Source organism: Siphateles boraxobius, unplaced genomic scaffold (assembly GCF_051911475.1).
Source record: "Siphateles boraxobius isolate OS27281-9 unplaced genomic scaffold, OSU_SipBor_1 3, whole genome shotgun sequence".
In the NCBI taxonomy this organism is placed as follows: domain Eukaryota; kingdom Metazoa; phylum Chordata; class Actinopteri; order Cypriniformes; family Leuciscidae; genus Siphateles; species Siphateles boraxobius.
Window position 1 is genome coordinate 5,479,620 of NW_027508919.1, and position 19,450 is coordinate 5,499,069.

The 19,450-nt window shown below is 35.5% G+C and overlaps 1 protein-coding gene across 2 annotated transcripts in view; it reads left to right on the forward strand.

Annotated features, from left to right (window-relative positions):
* Positions 1-19,450, forward strand: part of nfkb1 (nuclear factor of kappa light polypeptide gene enhancer in B-cells 1) — a 48,619-nt gene that overhangs the window by 24,146 nt on the left and 5,023 nt on the right. For both annotated transcript variants that reach the window (XM_077247551.1, XM_077247550.1), the window contains 17 exons: positions 6,542-6,690; positions 6,808-6,971; positions 7,983-8,141; positions 9,225-9,329; positions 11,339-11,430; positions 12,158-12,296; positions 12,602-12,748; positions 12,854-12,949; positions 13,290-13,463; positions 13,552-13,693; positions 13,862-13,976; positions 15,746-15,947; positions 16,029-16,198; positions 17,130-17,232; positions 17,481-17,617; positions 17,708-17,768; positions 18,579-18,745. In XM_077247551.1, coding sequence (XP_077103666.1) covers positions 6,542-6,690; positions 6,808-6,971; positions 7,983-8,141; positions 9,225-9,329; positions 11,339-11,430; positions 12,158-12,296; positions 12,602-12,748; positions 12,854-12,949; positions 13,290-13,463; positions 13,552-13,693; positions 13,862-13,976; positions 15,746-15,947; positions 16,029-16,198; positions 17,130-17,232; positions 17,481-17,617; positions 17,708-17,768; positions 18,579-18,745 — 2,322 coding nt within the window. The remainder of the gene's footprint in view (positions 1-6,541; positions 6,691-6,807; positions 6,972-7,982; positions 8,142-9,224; positions 9,330-11,338; positions 11,431-12,157; positions 12,297-12,601; positions 12,749-12,853; positions 12,950-13,289; positions 13,464-13,551; positions 13,694-13,861; positions 13,977-15,745; positions 15,948-16,028; positions 16,199-17,129; positions 17,233-17,480; positions 17,618-17,707; positions 17,769-18,578; positions 18,746-19,450) is intronic.

Here is a 19,450-nt window from a genome sequence, read left to right on the forward strand (position 1 = left end):
GTTAGAGCTCTGCTGATGCTTTGCGATAAACAAACCATTCTCTTATAATTCACTTCTGGTTAGGCAATAGGGTTTAGATTGACAGGATAAACCTATGTTCTGCTATTTTATTTCTGTTAATCAAGCTGAGTATGCTGTTATTTATTTGTGGTCTTGGCAGACTTTATCATCTTGAATAAAAATAAATAAATAAAGGTTGAAAATCTCCCTTTGACTTACACTACCGTTCAATATTGTTTGGGTCAGTAAGATTGTATTTTTTATTAATACTTATAATCAGCAAGGATGCATTAAATGAATAAAAAGTGACAGTAAAGACATTTGTAGTTTTACAAAAGATTTCTATTTCAAATAAATTCTGTTGTTTTGAACTTTCTGTTCATCAAAGAATCCTGTAAAAATATGTATCACAGCAGCACAACTGTTTTCAATATATTATTAATAATAATAATAAGAAATAAATCTTTTTCACCAAATCAGCATATTAGAATGATTTCTGAATGATCATGTTACACTGTAATGAGGCTGAAAAATCAGCTTTGCCATCACTATAATATATATTAGATAACATAATATTATATTATATAATAGATATTTGCCATACCTAAAATCTTTTTGTGGTCTACAGAAGAAAGTTCACATCATGACAATGAGTAAATAATGACTTTTTATTTTAATGATAATTTTTGTCTAAATACTTTTTTTGCAAGCTTGTAAGTGCTGGTATTTCCTTCAGGAAATACATATCTAGTTTGCATAGTTTTGAGATCTAGCGAGAGAGAGAGAGAGAGCGCTGTCTGACATGGTGGCTCTTTCATCAAGTGATAAATCCAAGTGATGCAATATTAGCCGGAGCACTCGGCTAAAAATAGTTGCTGCTTTCTCTAACTACCTGTCTGTGCCAGGACAGTTATTTTGAGGTCAAGGTTTCGAAAGTGAATGAAACAAAACAAGGAAAGAGATGAGAGAAATGAAAGAAGGACTTTGTTCTGTGATCATGTTCTCCTTCATGACGGCAGTCTGTTTGGGAATTTCCTCAGTGTGTCACTGGGGTAATTAGTGGGAAGAATCGTTCTCTGTAATGTGGCGTCAGAGATGGGAAATCTCGCCCCCTCTCGCCCCGACACACCCTAACATGCAACACATTGTGTGTGTGTGTGTGTGTGTGTGTGTGTGTGTGTGTGTGTGTGTGTGTGTGTGTGTGTGTGTGTGTGTGTGTGTGTGTGTGTGTGTGTGTGTGTGTGTGTGTGCGCGCATTGCAAATACACCTCTGAGTAAGTGTGGGCTTTACCGGGACTCCAAATTCTTGATCAGATTAATTTTATTTGGTATGCATTGATGTTGTATAAATGTTTTATTTATAGTATCTTTTATTTAAGTGTCTGGTTAATTTACATTAATTTACAGACCCCAAATTTGGTAGAATTGTCCCAGATCTCACCTGCTACTCAGATGTACACACACACATACATCCGACAATAGGTGGCATTATAATAGGCTTATAACGTTTTTCAATAATAGCTCTAGAACCGCATAAGTGGCAAATGTACTTTTTTGCTATGGAGCCACATAGACTATAACATAATTTTTATTTCCCCTTTAATCTACACAATATTGATGACTTCTGATAGCATAGGAAGAGGAAACCTAAAAATCATGAATTTCTGTTTTTATTCCTTAAAAAAAAAATAAAAGTTAAAGAGGACCTATTATGCTCAGTCCCGGCGCCATGGGCGGGCATTGGGGGACCTGGCACGCTCTGTGAGTCACTTGTGCCTGGCCTGGACGAGTCTGTCTCGTCTGATTTTTAAAAAAATTGTAAACGGATTTGATTGGTTTGTCGATAGTGAGCTCGGAAATGCATGTGATGAGCGGTCTTAAGCGAGTCTTTGAGTCATTCATTCAAACGATTCGTTCAAATGGCTGATTTATCAAGAATGAAGCTGTTATTTAAGAATGGGCCATTGAATCTTTGACTCAACCGTTTCGTTCAAAACGCTGAATCATTCAGTGATGAAAGCACGATTGTGAGACGCGCTAATGGTTCTGCTGTGATGTTGGTTTAGATGATTGGAACTATTTGCGCTGCTAAAATAGAACAAAAACAGTCAATATTTCGTCTAAAATGTAAGTGACTTAATATTAATTACTTTTTTATTGAACTGTCATATGAAATCAGTGTCACATTTCTCAATCGTGATGTATTCAGCACTCTTGGTCGTGTGATGTTGCTTAACTGTATCATATTATAAATATAAAAACTCCACATTTTGAATTTTTACGGCAGTATGTTAACTGAGTTTCTTTTTTGTGAGCTGTGCTCATTTGTTTCGATGTAGCCTATCCTTGAGAGGCTGCGCGAGCGTCAACAGTGCATTTGTAAGGTCCCTGCACACCGTCATTCGGTTGCTGTGAATTGTAAAAACACCTCTCAAAATGCTTGCTACGGATGCGAAAAACGATCCCAAAAAAAATATAATGTCCGTCCGTGAATTTGTGTCTGGCGACGGATCTGATTATGCTTTGTTTATTATGTCCACTCCAAAGCAAGTTATTCTCTATATTCATGCACACTGGCCCTCATTTATCAAAAGTGCGTACACCAAATTTCCAGCGTACACCTGGCGTACACCCAAAACCACGGTGACTTTGATATTTATCAATATGGACGTTGGCGTACAGCACGCTCAAATCCTACGCCAGGTCAGGAGGTGGTGTACATGTACGCACGTTTTGAGTTAGTGCGGAAATGCGCAGAAAAACAATTCCTAACACCACAAAACGCACTGACAAACTAAAAGATATGAGGAGCTCTTTTCCAAAACGCGATAAACGCCATTTTTAAAAATAAATTTGTATTTTATTTCTATTAATAAACTAGTGTTGTGTCTGCAAAGATGAAATTGATGATCACCATCTCCGTAGTGAACGCGCCTATAGAGAGAGTAGCCTATTTCTTTTCGTTTATAATTGTTTCGTTTAAAGACATTTCAAGCTTTCTTTATAGATATATTTCTCATGTGTGTGAGGCATATACTGAGTTTTGGTTAATTTGTGATGAGATGCGCTCCAGTTCACGTGCAATGCAAGGGACCGCGCCCGCGCCTCCATGTCATGACTCATGATTATATTGTCTGCTATTTGCTTCTTATTAAATCCAGGCAATTGGTTGATGGAAAAAAATATTAAAATTAAGGTACAATTTATACAAAACGAAATTCACTTTAAAGAAAGGCTTTCTACAAAACAAAACTTAATTAAGTGGCCAAAATCATGTCTGAGCATGTCACGATATATTGCGCATCCTATCTTAGCCTATGTTCACTTTTTATAATCAACATAGATGGGGAAAAAATAACATTATTATTTTTTTAACAAATATGAAACTAAATGCACTTAGTTAATGGCTACAACACGTAGCCTAATAGTAGGCCTGAATATTGTTATCATTACTTTTTTCAAGTTCGGCACGAATTACTATTAGCCTAAATATGTTACTAAATGATTTGAATGTATTTTTAACATTGTTGTATTTAAGGACTGTATTTGTGTGTTATTTTTAAATTATTTGTTTTATGTAGTGGACAATATTGGAACGTGACATTGGAAATATATATATTTTTTTTTACTATTTAATTTATTTTACTATATATTTTGTTTGGCTTTTATTTATTTCATGCAGTTGCACTTATTTAATTTATATTAATTTATAGTATGAGTCCCTGATTATATGTTGCATGTTCTCTTCTTGTTGTTTTTGTTGTTGTTTTTTTAGACAAAAAATGGATGAATTTATAGCGTTTTGAAAAAAAAATACAATTAACTTTGAATTTATCGTCAACAATATTGTTGTTTGATTTAATAACAATTTTTCATGATGGTGATGGTCTCGATCTCCAGAGAAGTGTCTCCTTTTTGCCGTCTTCCGTGTGTCCATGGCGTAAAATGAGGGCGTGGGGGAAGCGGATACTTGAATATATAGGGGCGTGTTATTCTAATGACGATCGTTTTCAGCCGCGGCATTTATCAAGGGCAGGTATTGCGTACACCTGGATTTCAAAGGTACGCACAGCTTCATAAATCAGGCGGTGAGAGGAGTGTAAGCATAATCTTACGCCAAATTATACGCCCGTTTCTACGCAAGAATGATAAATGAGGGCCACTGTGTCTGAACTCCTTGAAACGCCTCGATTGTAGTCTTGAGTTTTTTGTTCTGGGAACTTACACGTCACAATATTCAATAATTCCTGCCCAATAGGCAGGGGCGAGGCCTGGTTGAGTTGCCTTAGTAGTGTGTTAAAACTCGGGGTTATGGTAAAGGGTCGTGACTGCCTTAACATGCTCAAATCAGTTTACCAATCACAACACACTGGTCCAAACGACCAATCAAAGCACATTGCAATTTTAGGAAGGAGGAGCTTCATAGAGACCGGAACTAAATGGAGTGTTACTGACAGACTGAAAAATAATGAAAATAATGTTTTTTGAACATACAAGCATGAAAATATTTTCTATTAGACCCCAAAACAAAATCAAGAATTTTTAAAAGGGCATAATATAACCTCTTTGAAACTTTTCACTTCAACCACTACCTCTCTCTACATAGCATGCAATAGTCTGTTGTTTTAAATCTGGCGGTTTTGGTAATCTTAACACATGCGCTGGAATCCCCTTTGTTTATGATGTTGATTTCATTTGTGGTCCACTATTAATTTTCTCACTCTACTATGTACATCATACAGGTTTATTGTAGGGATTTCCGTGTTATTGAATTATATATCGTTACTCACAGTAAGAGGAAATTAGCTCAGCTGTTGCCCATATTGAACATCAACTGTTCAGCTCAGCTGTCTTCAGTTTTGTCTGACTCTCATCCGGATCTGAGAGGGCGAAATGGAGAGTAATTATTTACATATTCGCACACATGTATGTTTTCATGTGTGGCATCAGTGCTTTCATGACATCATCAAACGATCTTTCTAGAGGGGCTTACGTTTATGTTCTTTGATATTCTCTGGGTATTTTTTTCTGGGGGTTGATATTTCTATGTGCATGAGTCATTTCTTCCCAGAGAAAGTGTCTTATAAGCCACATTTGAACTCGGCCTATAAGCAGTCAAACCACACACTCCTGCATATGAGTCAAGAAGGGATGATTTTAAAGTATTTTCTTATCAATGTTTGGGATTTACTTGTTATTCAAGCCACCATGGCACTCTTTTGATTTCATTTGAACTCTTCTGTGTGTTTATTAAGGATGGTGTTGATAAGAATGGCCAAATTATGTTGTGGAAAAGTCCACAAATGGTCCACCCACTTTCCCTGTGAATGCAGGGTTTTCCCCCACCGAAATGAGATTAGCATACCTGTGACATTCCTTTGCCATTAATATCTTCTGGTTTGCCATTCTGAACAGAATTTGCTGAACTGCTACACAAAGACTTCAATTTGTATATACCCATGTATGAATAGTAATTTAAGTATATGATATAATACTATGATATAGTATACTACTTTGTTTGTTTAATAATAAAGACAAAAATATCACTAAAAGAAATATTGTTATATTTCACAAAAAAAATATTATTGTAATATTATCAATGATTAATATTTTACAATATATGTGTCACGGTGTGGTGAAGGCAGAAGGAGATGAGGAGACCAAAGCTGCAATGCAAACGTTTACTTACAATAATGTAATACAAACAGGTATAGACAGACAGGCCAGAAGGTTCACACACAGTACAACGGAGATCGGACAAAGATTGACTGAATAGAATGAAACTAAATACAAACACTGATGAACACTGATTAACAGAACACAGGTGACATAGATGATGAGGTAACAGGTGAGACAGATGAACTAATGAGGGTTACCATGGAAACCGAACAAAGGAAGATATGTGACTAATGAAAATACAAACCAACACTGACACATGACCGTATGATATAAATGATTATATTATATATTCTGAAATAAGGACATTAATCTATTGATGATGATAGTAGTTTTAAGTATACATGATTTATTATTATTATTTCACAATAAATTAATATATTATTTTAAAGTAATACTATTTATGATATTTGTTTGATTGTTTATTGATTAGATTATTATTATTGTTATTTCTACGTTAAATTATGAATTATTTGATTTATTATAAGATAATAATTATAATTGTCAATGGATCAGTTATTAATTGATCAATAATAATTGTTTTATAAATAGATAATGAGGATTCTTATTATTATTTCACGATAAATTATGTCAATTATATTATTTATTGTGAATTAATAATCACAATAATCTATCAATAATAATAAGTTTTATTTATACGTGATTATTTTTGTTATTTCACAATAAATTATTTAAATTGTTTTTTTATATAAATAATGATAATGATGATCAGTAATTGTTTTTATTGATAAATGATGATGCTGACGATTATTATGGCAAAGTGGCAAATATTTAGCAGATTTTGATCTGAAACTGTCTTTTTAAAAAACTGTATTGTGTCATCTGTTTGTTTGTGGGACAACAGATCTGTAACTACCAGGGAGCAGCACGAGTGGTTGTTCAGCTGGTGACCAACTCTCCGGAGCCCCATCTTCATGCTCACAGTCTGGTGGGCAAACAGTGCGATAAAGGAATCTGCATTGCCGACTTACAGCCCAAAGACTCAAGTATCAGGTCTGAATTTATCCCTCAACATCCAGTGATTCAAAATACCTCTTTCTGAGCAACAACACTTTTGGTAGATGCAATGATAATGGTCATAATTTATATCCACTTGCACTTGTTTCACAGTTTTCCTAACTTGGGCATTTTGCACGTGACAAAGAAGAACGTGAGTAAAGTTTTGGAGGAGAGGATGATTGAGGCCTACAGGATGGGATATAACTACGGCATATTCATCAATCCTGACATAGATGCCCTACAAGGAGAAGTTCGCATACCCAGAGAACTCACAGGTGTGTACTGTATGTGTGTGTTTTGTCCATATTCTAGTTAGGACGCCACCAAAAAGAATGATAAATGTTATTGTTATTGTATTTTTAGTATTTAGATGTATTCTTACATCTACAGTCCAAAACTTTGGGGGCGGTTAAAAAAACGACAACATTCTTGTTAATACTTTATTCAGCAAAGATGCGTTAAATTGGTTAAAAGTGCCAGCAAATACATTTATGTTACAAATGATTTCTATTTCAGAGAAATGTTGTTCTTTTAAACTTAATATTTATCAAAGCAAAAATGCTTCAAGGTTTCCACAAAAATATTAAGCAGCACAACTGTTTTCTTTAGCACCAAGTCATCATATTAGAATACATTCTGAAGGATCATGTGACGCTCACGCTGAAGACTGGAGTAATGATGCTGAAAATTCAGCTTAGCCATCACAAAAAATACAATTTTAAATATATTAAAATAGAAAACAGCTATTTTAAATTGTAATATTTGTAATGTCACAATATTAATATTATTTTTTACAGCATTTTTGATCAAATAAATGCAGCCTAGGTGAGCCTGAAAGAAATTGTTCAAAAACATTAATATTACCATCCCCAAATTTTTAAACTGTAGTGTACATTCATAAATAAATTTTTGCAGGAAGTTGATGGCATGCAGTGTGACCAATGTTACTGACTGGTTTGTACTTTTCAACCCAAAAATACAAGTGACAAAACGTATTGAGTCCTGATATTTCTTATGGTTATTCTGTCTTAATGGTTGAAGATCTGGAATAGTATCCAAAAGGTTGTAGTTTTAAACTCCACAAGAAGCAAACCCTTGTCACTTTGTACAAAGAAAATTGACCCCAGTTTGGTCCGAGGGCAGTGGTCCTATGGAAATAGGAATTGCCATGTCTCCTGATGATCTGAAAATACTCTGGTCAACAGAAAGGTTTAAGGGATTACTGATTCTTTTTAAGAATGCTTGAAGTGTTCAACACATTGTGACTGTGTGTACATGTATTTCAGAACCTGAGAGGACCCTGATTTGCACTGCAGCCAATAATCAGTCGAAGGAGATGGACCTGAGTGTGGTCCGGCTCATGTTCACAGCCTTCCTGCCCGACAGTGATGGAGGGTTCTCCCGCAGACTGGATCCGGTCATTTCTGACCCCATCTTTGACAGCAGTGAGTATCACCCGCCTTGATGCTGACCATGTCAATCAGTAGCATTCACAGCAGTGCTAATTTAGTATCATTGAGATACAATTATAGTCTTTATGTCAACACTTTACAATAAGGTCTCATTTGTTAAAATGAGTAAATGCATTAGCTAACATGAACTAACAAGGAGCAATGTGTTTGGTTTTTTTGTACAGCATTTATTAATTTGTTAATGTTTGTTAATAAAAGTACAATTGATCACTGTTTGTTCATGTTAGTTCACAGTGCATTAATGTTACAGATACAACTTTTGATTTTAAAAATGTATTAGTAAATGTTGAAAGTAACGTTAAGATTGATAAATACTGTAAGTATTGTTAATTGTTCGTGTTAACTATGTAGTTAACTAAAGTTAACAAATTAAACCTTATTGTACAGTGCTACGGACTTTATTACGATTCTTAATTATTTATTTTTAGTTTGTGTTTTTATTTTTTATTTTTTTTGTTGTGTGTTTGACATTTTTATTGATTTTTGTTTTTTATAGTGTTTATTTTTTATCTAGTTAAAGTAATTGAAAATGAGAAATGTTACCTTGGAAACTAGCTGAAATAATATAAACTTACTTTATTATATTTTATTTTATTTACAGTGAACCTTTATTTTATTTAACGGTTTTAGCATTAGTTTTAGTTAACTACAGTATAATAACCCTAATTCATAGTCATTAGAAATCATAGCCTTTAGCCCAATATGTATAATTTAGCAACAAACACTTTTCTTTCTCTTCTTTGTCCCAGTAGTTTCTGTCAACGGGGTGGTCACATGATTTTGAGTTTGGAGCTAATGATTGTTATTAGGACTCACTTTCAGTCTCTATCTCTTTCCTATTCTGACTCTCTCGCTCCCTGGCAGAGAACTGTTGGGTATTGCTTCCTCTCTGAAACTAAGCCTACACTTTCAATTTCCCCTCCCTTTTCTGATTATCTCTGACTCCATTTCTGCCTCTCTCCTCAGGGCTGTCAGAGTAAAAAATAAAAATAAGTAAACTTCACAAAAAACAACTTTTTAATTTCTAACACCCCTGTCTCTCTTGTTGCTTTTTAGAAGCCCCAAATGCCTCCAATCTGAAGATAGTGCGGATGGATCGGACTGCCGGCTGTGTGACAGGAGGAGAGGAGGTCTATCTGCTATGTGACAAAGTCCAGAAAGGTCAGAAAGCAATATCATAACGGTCATGGCATGCTCTGCCTGTCTGTTATTGCTGAACAGAATTAAGGACATATAATGAAAAACAGCCACTTTTTTTTTTCTTGCACTTTTTTCCTTGCACAAATTGTAACATTTACAATGGAGATCTTAAAGAGTTATTCAGCAATTACTGTGGTTGTGACTTCACAACCATGATCAAATTAACAGACAATTGCATTAGCAATTCCTGTACAGCAACTTGGCCGTTCTTATTATTTCCCTTGCAGAGTTTAGCCAATCGTAGAGATCATTTGCATATACACTACTGTTCGAAATTTTGGGGTTAGTAAGGTCTTTTTTTAAAGAAATTAATCAAGAACACTGAAAAATGTATCATGAGTTCCACAAAAATATTAAGCAGCACAACTGTTCAAATCAGCATATTAGAATGATTTCTGAAGGATCATGTGAACATGTGAAGACTGGAGCCTTGGTGAGCATAATAGATTTATTTCAAAAACATTACAAAATCTTACTATCCCTAAACTTTTGAACACTAGTATATCTAGTACTAGTATATATATAAAGTAAAGTAGGAGATGCATAAATGTGAATGGGAGTAATCGTAATGCTCAGTTTGGCAGAGCAAATTGGCTTTTTAATAAAGGACTGGAAGTGCCACCTCACGGTTTAAAGAGCCAATCACCTTTTTGATAGAGCCATAACCTGTTCTTTTTTACTCTTGAACTTGAATCAGCTAGACCAGCTTGAATAATGCAAATAATGCAAACAATTTGCATGATTTTAACCAAAGAAGCATAGATTATGAGCCTATTGTTGTCTGATTTTTTTATTCCTCATTTGAAATGTCATTTAAACGTAATATTGACAAGCAATTTCTGAGATTTCCGTCTTTTGCCATTAAAGTAGAGAGGAGCTATACTAGCATGACCCGGGGCATTACCAAGATGGCCGCCAAGGGAATTTACTTGTTTAAAAAGGGATTTTGCAAAGGGTCAGAACCAGAGTGTAAAGAATGGTCTTTTGAAACTAATTAGTGACTGTTTTTGGTGCAAGAATTCTTGACTTCAGGAGAAAGGGATGTAAAGGTGTAAATGTGGATGCTTTAAGGATCAGGAACATTTGAAAAAGCCATTTTGTAATGTTTTCTGAATGAAACCACCCTCAAACAGTTTTAGCTTTTAACCTACAGGTGAAACGGCACCTTGTTCTCTTGTCATAGATTTTGGACGCCCTGCAGTCTTAAAGGAAGTTTTCACTGCAGATTTCCAGCTATAGGGAATTCCCCATTTCATATGCAAATTTGGGGACAGGAGAAAGTTAGCTTTACGTCATTTTTTTCAACGACCTACTCTCCATTTCCCTTCTCTCATATTATCCTCACCTTGCTCACAAAGAAGATGTCTCTTCATGGACAAGTCATATTATGATAAAAAGAATACCAGTCTGTTTCTGATTCTGGTTGAGTCTGAAATACAAAATCAACAGTGTTCACCATTACTTCCCACTAAATCCTCTGAAACATTGACAACAAGCTTTGGAGTGATTTAAAATGAGGAACAAGATTCATATCACAGTTTCAGTCATGATCCGTTTATGGTGATGTATTGAATGACAAGTTTTGCTGCATGAATCATATTGTGGGGGCATTGGCGTACCCAGCCCTAATAATATGAAAAGAAAGTCTTACATGATTATTTTATTGTTTGGTATCATGGTATATCTCAAAGTGCCATGGTATTTCCAACCTATACCTAGAACATCTGATATGTTTCTGGATCATGTGTCTGTAATGTGCTTATCTGTTGAATGAAGTTTGTATTATATTAAATCATGGTTTTTGAGGAAGTAAGAGTGTTCTTCATGGTGATGACAGTGATATTCAAATTCTACTGTGTGTCTGGCGACAGTTGTTTGTTTCCTCTTTCTTTCCCTGTTGGTTCACAGTAATTTCATTTTCTTATTTTCCTCTTATGTGATGTCATTGTTTGTGTTTGTTGTTGTGACAGATGACATCCAGGTGCGGTTTTATGAAGATGATGATTCAGGTCTAACCTGGGAGGCATATGGGGATTTCTCCCCGACTGACGTCCACAGACAGGTCAGCACAGGAACTGGTCGAAACCTGACTCTTTATGTTTAGTGACTTGCTTTGTGGTTTGATGATGCCTTCAGTCTGTTTCTTATAGAAAAATCATAACTTCTCTGGAATAAATAATTGGAGAAGAAGCACAGCTATTGAGGATTTATAAAGGCAGCATTGAATCAAAACTGACTATTTACATTCTTTAAACACTATTGTTTGAAAGTTTTGGAATTTTAAAATGTTTTTGAAATAAGTATTTTATGCTCACGAAGGCTGCATTTATTTGATACAGTAAAAGCAGTAATACTGTGAAATATTGTTACAATTTAAAATAATTTATTTCTGTTTTAATATATTTTAAAATGTAATTTATTCCAGTGATGGCAAAGCTGAATGATCAGCATCATTACTCCAGTCTTCAGTCACATGATCCATCAGAAATCATTCTAATATGCTGAGTTGCTTATCAAGAAAACATTTCTTATTATTATCAGTGTTGGAAACGGTTCATATTTTTGCGTAAACCTTCATACATCTTTTTACGGATTCTTTAATAAATAAAGCGTTTTATTGAAATAGAAATCTTTTGTAACATTATAAATGTCTTTACTGTCACTTTTGATAATTGTCACTTACATATTGACTTTAAATGACTATAATTATATAGTAATAATAATATTATTAATAATAAAATAAATATTCTGGCAGAATGAATAATCCACCTTTCATTTCCATCCCTTAGTTTGCCATCGTCTTCAAGACGCCTAAATATCGAGACCAGAACCTCCAGAAGCCCATCTCTGTGTTTGTGCAGCTCAAGAGGAAGTCAGACAACGAAACAAGCGAACCCAAGCCATTCACTTACCACCCACAGATTATAGGTACAGTCTTTACCCATCTCCCAAAAGTTTTGATTGTAACCACAGCATCAACTCTCTTTTTTGGGGGGGGGTTTGCCACAATTTTGCGAGCTAAGAAAAAAATCGCAGACAGAAAAAAATGTCTATTGTCACAAGACAAAATCAAAACAATACTTAGAGTGGTGTCCAAAAGGTCCAATACTTCTGTTTTGTATGTTTGAAATTTAAGATTTATTTTTTACTGTATAGCAATTAAGTAAAAGTCCAATGTCTGCCCATATACTGGTTTACTTTTCCACTGAATTTCTCTTTTAAACTGTTTTTAGACAAAGAAGAGGTCCAGAGAAAGAGACAGAAAACCCTGCCAAACTTCCAGGACTACAGCGGAGCAGGAGGCGGAGCTGGAGGCATGTTTAGAGGAGGAGGGGGTGGGTCTACAGCAGGGGGTGGTCCCAGTGGAGGAGGAGGAGGAGGTACTTTTTAATTTAAATGTTTGAATATCCCACCGTGCACTGCTTTTATGCATAGATGTTGGCCAAATCTTTTAGATCAAAATATTTCATGTTTTTGTCTTCTAGGGCATTTTTTCCAGGGATATCCAAATTATAACAATTATGGGTCTGGATACAACTTCTCCTCAGGCATGGGAGGAGGCGGGACCAGCATCAAGCATAGTGAGTGTCCAAGCTGTCAATCAAGCTGACATCATCACAGCATATTCAGTGTCAAATGATCCTTCAAAAATCATTCTAATAAGCTTATTTAATGCTCAGGAAACAATTATTTTCAATGGTGAAAAGAGTTATTTAAGTTATTCTTCAGGATTTTTTTTAAAAGTCTTTCCTGTCACTTTTGATCAATGTAAAATGTCCTTGCTTAATAAAAGGATTAATCTCTTTAAAATAATATCTTACTGGCCCCTAAGAATGGGAGTGTACAAATGTTATGATTAAAAACAATTTTGGCGAAAAATTTGCAGCAAAGTCTGTTTCTCTGTTTTCCTTCCTCTTTTAGCGTATCAAGACCCAGTAGAAGACAGTGAAGAGGATAGCGACAGTGATACAGATGATGATCCTGCTTCAGGTGGAGGGGTGCGAATCTGTGCCCAGTCTGAACCTGTTGCCCTGAATCTGGGAGTGGCTAGTGATGACGCACAGCCTACAGAAGATCTCGAGTTAGACGCCACAGGTTAGACTGAGTTTGACTTCCCGGTATAGTCAATGCAGCTAAATCTTTAAACTTGTCTCTGGATAAATTTCTGCATTTATCTTTTCAGGCTGTGTGTTTGAGCCACATTTGGCTGATCTAGCTGGAAGACATGCTCAAGCTCTCTTTCATTACGCATTAAGCGGTGATGCTAGAATGCTTCTGGCTCCACAGCGCCCCCTCATGACCACTCAAGATGAGAATGGAGACACGTAAGTCAGACAAACCAACCTCATGTTTTTGTAGAAGCTCTATTCACATAAACTATCCACTTCTCACCAAAACACGTCAAATAGGAATAAATTATTTCAGATGTTGTTTTTTCTTTTTTACCCAAGGATTGAAGGTTTATTTACTGAAATTTTGGGTTTGGTTTTTAGGGGTTTACATCTCGGAGTGATCCACAGTCAGACAGATGCCGTGCGAAATCTAGCACAAGTCATCTCTGATCTCCCCGGAGCAGATGTACTCAACATGAGGAATGATCTTTACCAGGTTAGGCTGCTCGATTATGGCAGAAATCATAATCATTATTATTTTGGTTATTGAAATCACGATTACTGGTGGTTGATATGATTGAAGTCTTATTTTATGATTCGAGTAATTTTAGTAGGGATGCACTGAAATTTTGGCTGCAGAAAATGGCATTTTCAGTTTTTGGCCAAAAGAGAAAAAAGGCCGGAAATTTATGTCGCCCCGACCCTCTGTGTTCAGCGTTCAGGTTTCACTCTCAAATTTTTTTTAACTTTTCGAGTGCCACCGCTTCTGAAGCGACTCTCGCTGAGCCGGTAAGTCTGTACTGGCACCCAGTTTGCTCTGCTCAATGTTCCTCTCTGTGCGTGCTCTCTCTGCTCATTCGTTCATGGCCCAAGCGAACGCTCCACTCGTACACCGCTCGTGCTCACCGGAAAAGCAAAGACATGAAATTTATCTGAAGTAGACTTGTTTCTGTTTGCTGTAACATGGTGTGGTATATCCATACTGAGCAACGCTTGTAAAATGACGTTACCCTCTCATTCACAGATAATACTATACTTTATTTTGATAATTGGTTAAAAAATAAACAGGGGTCGACCGATTATTGATTACTTTTATTACAGGTGACATATTATGCCCCTTTTCACAAGATGTAATTTAAATCTATCAAAATACCCGCCAGATCATTTTATTATAACTTGTCAAATTTGCCCCTTTTTGGGTGTGAGCAAAAACGCGCCGTTTTTTAAGTCCAGTACATTTTCATGATTCAGTACTATTTTTTTTTTAATGTATACATAATTTATGTTATGTCTGTTTTCATTCAAAATCTATTTTGAAAACTATAATTTGATTAATCGGTTATCAGCCAGCGTGGGCCAACCTAGTTATCGTTATTGGTAAAATCCACTATCGTTTACCTCTAAAAAATAAATCTGTTAAATCTGATTTTTTTGCATAGAACTGAATGAAGAATAATATATTGATATTTAATATTATTTTAATATGTTTTATGTCCAATTTTGGTTACTTTAAATAAATGTGTGGTTATTTTATTTTATTTTATTTTATTGGCTTGTGTTTTTTTTTAATTTAGATTCAATATAATTATAAAAAGTCTAATATTATTACAATTATACAAAAAACTTTTTTTTTTAAATGAGAAATTAATATTTGTTTTTTTTAAAGACAGTTTCGGTTTTAGCCCAGTGCATCCAGAAGTTTTGGTTTCAGCCCAGAATTGTCATTTTATTGCATCCCTAAATTTTAGAATTTCACAATTATCGATACTTCAGCTAACACTAATATTAAGTTAACTAATGTAGCAAAGTAAAAGGTCCTCAAAACAGTTACAGAAGACAAGTAAACAGTCAGCAATGCAATAACAAAACTGAAAAAAAAAAAAAGGAATAGTTCATCCAAAAATGAAAATACTGTCATCATTTACTCACCCTCATGTTGTTCCAAACCTGTATACATTTCTGTATGAATATGAATTAAGTTTGGCTTAGGGAGGAACGAAAGTGCACCGCTGTGAAGGAAAGGATTGGTGCGCTGGGCGGCAGCGACACAATAATCGTTTTACCTCGATTATCTTGTTTTCATAATGTTGGAAGCCAATATCAAAATCGAAAATCAATTTCGATTAATCGCAGAGCCCTACTACCAGGTATACTAAAAACTCACATAATACTTTAAAAACAGGTTTTGTTTCTCACCACAACTGAGGCCTGTGAAATGTCCAAAAACTCAGTATCCAATAAAATCCTCTGATATTTCTGTCCCAGACTCCTTTGCACCTCGCAGTGTTGACCCAGCAGAAAGAGGTAGTCGAGGCCTTATTGGAGGCCAAGGTGGACGTCACGCTGACAGATCGCCATGGAAACACGGCGCTTCACCTGGCGTCTCAACAGAAAGAGGAAAGCATGCTGCGATTGCTGCTAAAGCACAAGTCAGTGGCGCAGTTAACTAGCATCCCCAACACAGCAGGTAAGCTGGACTTACTCTCTGAGAATCATTAATGCGTTCACATTTTTTTGGGCTCTGATGTGATTATATGTGTGTGTTCAGGTCTCTGCGCGCTACACCTGGCTGTACAGGCGAACAGTCTGAATTGCGTGCGGGCCCTGCTGGATGGCGGGGCAGATGTGGAGGTTCAGGAGCTTACGTGTGGCCGCACAGCACTTCATCTGGCCATAGAGCTGGGAAACCTTTCCCTCGCCGGCTGCCTCCTGCTGGAGGTACTACTAACACCTCCTTACACGATCCATGAGTCAGTGAATGGGTTTGGAGGATGCTACTACATATAATGAATACTACATATTTCTACTATTTTAAAGTTTACTCTACTGTTTGAAGCCCACTTGTAAATGTTAATTAGTGTATATTTTAGTCTGTCATGACCTCACTAACTGTTAGAAATTTATTCCACTTTCTCTTTAATACTTTTACTGCTAAATAACCTCTGTTATGATTGGCTAAACTCGTTTCATGTGAAGTGAGTAACAATAACAATTATTCATTTCAAATGTTTACACTGCTGTTGGGGTCGGTACATGTTATTTTTGGGGGGGGTTTAGTCTCTTATCTTTACCAAGACTGTAATAAAAAATAATATATGTATTAACATAATATGATTAACATAATATATATTAACAAAGATTAATATTCAGTAGCAGTCACGTGATTCTTCAGAAATCATATGCTGCTCAAGAAATATTTCTTATTATTATCGATGTTTAAAACAATTGTGCTGCTAAATATTTTTGTGGAAACCTTGATATTTTGTTTTCAGATTTTTTTGATGAATAGAAAGTTAAAAAGAACAGCATTTATTTGAAATTATTATTATAAACATTTTAAATGTCTTTACTGTCTCATTCAATCAATTGAATGCGTCCTTGCAGAGTAATTTCTTTAAAATAATTATAAAATATTACTGACCCTGAATGGAGGTGCCTATTGGAGGTCAGTAACAAAGATGGTCACTTGATATATCACAGTATACACTGACAAGTCTGGCATCATAGCCATAGCGGTTTCTGAAGGACCAACAGTCAACTGGACAGTGGAAAGAACTTTGAATATGTCTATAAAAATCTTATATATTAAAATTTGAAGGACAATCTTTTTTTCCATGTATTCTTAAATCCGTATATTTTGCCTACGCAGGGTAACGCATACGTAGACAGCGTCACATATAACGGCTCCACTCCTCTGCACATTGCTGCAGGACGGGACTCAACCAAACTGAGCGCACTTCTAATGGCTGCAGGTGAGGAATTATGTGTGTTCGTTTATAACTAACATGACAGGTCAACAATAAATGTCTTTGCATGCTGCCATTAATGATTTATATATAGATCTGGTAGAATCATTCTAAAGTCAATTCATTATCATTTATTAAAGTTTTTCAACGACTCATCCCAAGTCGTAAATGTTATAATTGTGTCCAACCATAGTCAGTAGATTAATTTACCTTAACATGGTGTAACCAACTAGTGTTGTGTGCTTTGCTTGTAGGAGCAGATCCTCATAAGGAGAACTTTGAACCTCTGTTCTTTAAAGATGATGAGCTGTGTGGCACATGCGAGGACGAGGAGGAGGATGAAGGCTATATTCCCGGGACGACCCCTCTGAACATGGCAACTTCCCCAGAGGTGGGTTTCCCAAATGTAGGATGTAATAAAATTGTACTGCCGGTTTCCATTGGTTTTGAAAATAATGTGTGGTCTTTTCTTTGCTGACAGGTGTATGATATTCTTAATGGAGAAGAGTATCAGCCCAACACTATCGTCGTTCCACCGCAAGGTATGAGCTATTGTATTCTTGTCATGTTTTTGTAATTTTTATTTTATTTTTATTTTTATTATTGTTCAAGGCTTTTAAGGTTCAAAAAGTTTTGTAAATCAATACAATCTTGGCTTGGAAGTAACATTTATTGTGGAATTATAATAATATAATCATAAACAAATCTAAAAACCCTTATCCAATTATCATGAAGTCAGGGGACTGGAAAAGTCATGGAAATTAATTTAAAGGCGTAGGAACCCTGATTGTTTATTTTCAACATATATACTTTCGTATATACTTTCCTTTAGAAAAAAAGGAAAACAATTTTACTACTATATACAATTCCATTTAAATGTTTGGGGTTCGTTCGAATTATTTTTATATTTTTTAGTCTCTTACGCTCATCAAGGCTGCATTTATGTAATCAAAAATATTAAATATTACTACAACTTTTTTAATATATTTTAAAATTTAATTTATTCCTGTGATGGCAAAGATGAATTTTTAGCATCATTACTCCAGTCTTCAGTGTCACATGATCCTTCAGAAATCATTCTGATACACTGATTTGGTGCACAAGAAACATTTCTCATTATTATCAAAGTTTAAAACGGTTGTACTGCTTAAAATGTTGATGAAAAGAGTGATACTTGTTTTCAGGATTCAGCATTTATTTTAAATATTTAACTTTGTAAATGTCTTTACTGTCAATTACTGTGTAATTTTATGCATCAAAGTATCAAAATCTTACTGACCCGAAACTTTGGAAAGTTAGTGTATGTTGAGAACACATATCAGTTTTTAAATGTGTGTGGCTCGTGTCGGCAGGTGACATGAAGAGCTTGAGCTCTGACACGAAGCAGGAGCTGTGCCAGGCACTGGAGGGGCACACGGGAGGCTGGGAGAGTCTGGCTCATGCTCTGGGGCTTGGGATCCTGACCAGCGCCTTCAGGCTCAGCTCCTGCCCTGCCGGAAAGCTGCTGGAAAGCTACGAGGTAAACAAATTCACTTCCTTTTTCAATCTTACATAAACACTGGACAGTAGTAAGAAAAAGTAGTTGTCTTTTAATCTGATCTTAACCATCCTGCAGAAGCAACAGTTCTCAGCTGTTATGAATGAATTTGCATTGTTTTTAAAGTGGGGGCAGTAAACGGATTTGATATGTGTGTCTAAGATAATTGATTTTCCCAAACAGTATTCAATACTAGGGATGCACCGATACCACTTTTTAAGGGTCGATTACGAGTACCGATATTTTTTTCGTGGTACTCGCCGATGCCTGTTGTACTGGGGGGGGGGTTCTCGTTTTATGTGGCAATTTTCTAAGAACAACACAATGAGACTAATGAACATATCAGCATCTTTATTTTCAACAACTTAAAAAAACTTTTTAAAAAAATCATTCTTATTGTGCTTATCACAAATTTTCAAAGCCCAAATTTCACAGTGTCCAATAACCTCCAAAGGGCAAAACCAAGGACATAATGAATGTAATTTTTACCTGCCTGTCACAAAGTTGGCAAAGTGCTAAAGAAATCACAGACAACAAGACAATCAAATTTGTCATAAAGTGCCAAAGAAATCACAGAACAAATGTTTAACATAACACTGAGTAACAATGTAATCACAGCTGAAAGTGCAAAGTGAAATATTAGAGTGTGCTATTAAATCTAGCAACACTATAACTGCAGGAAGAGTG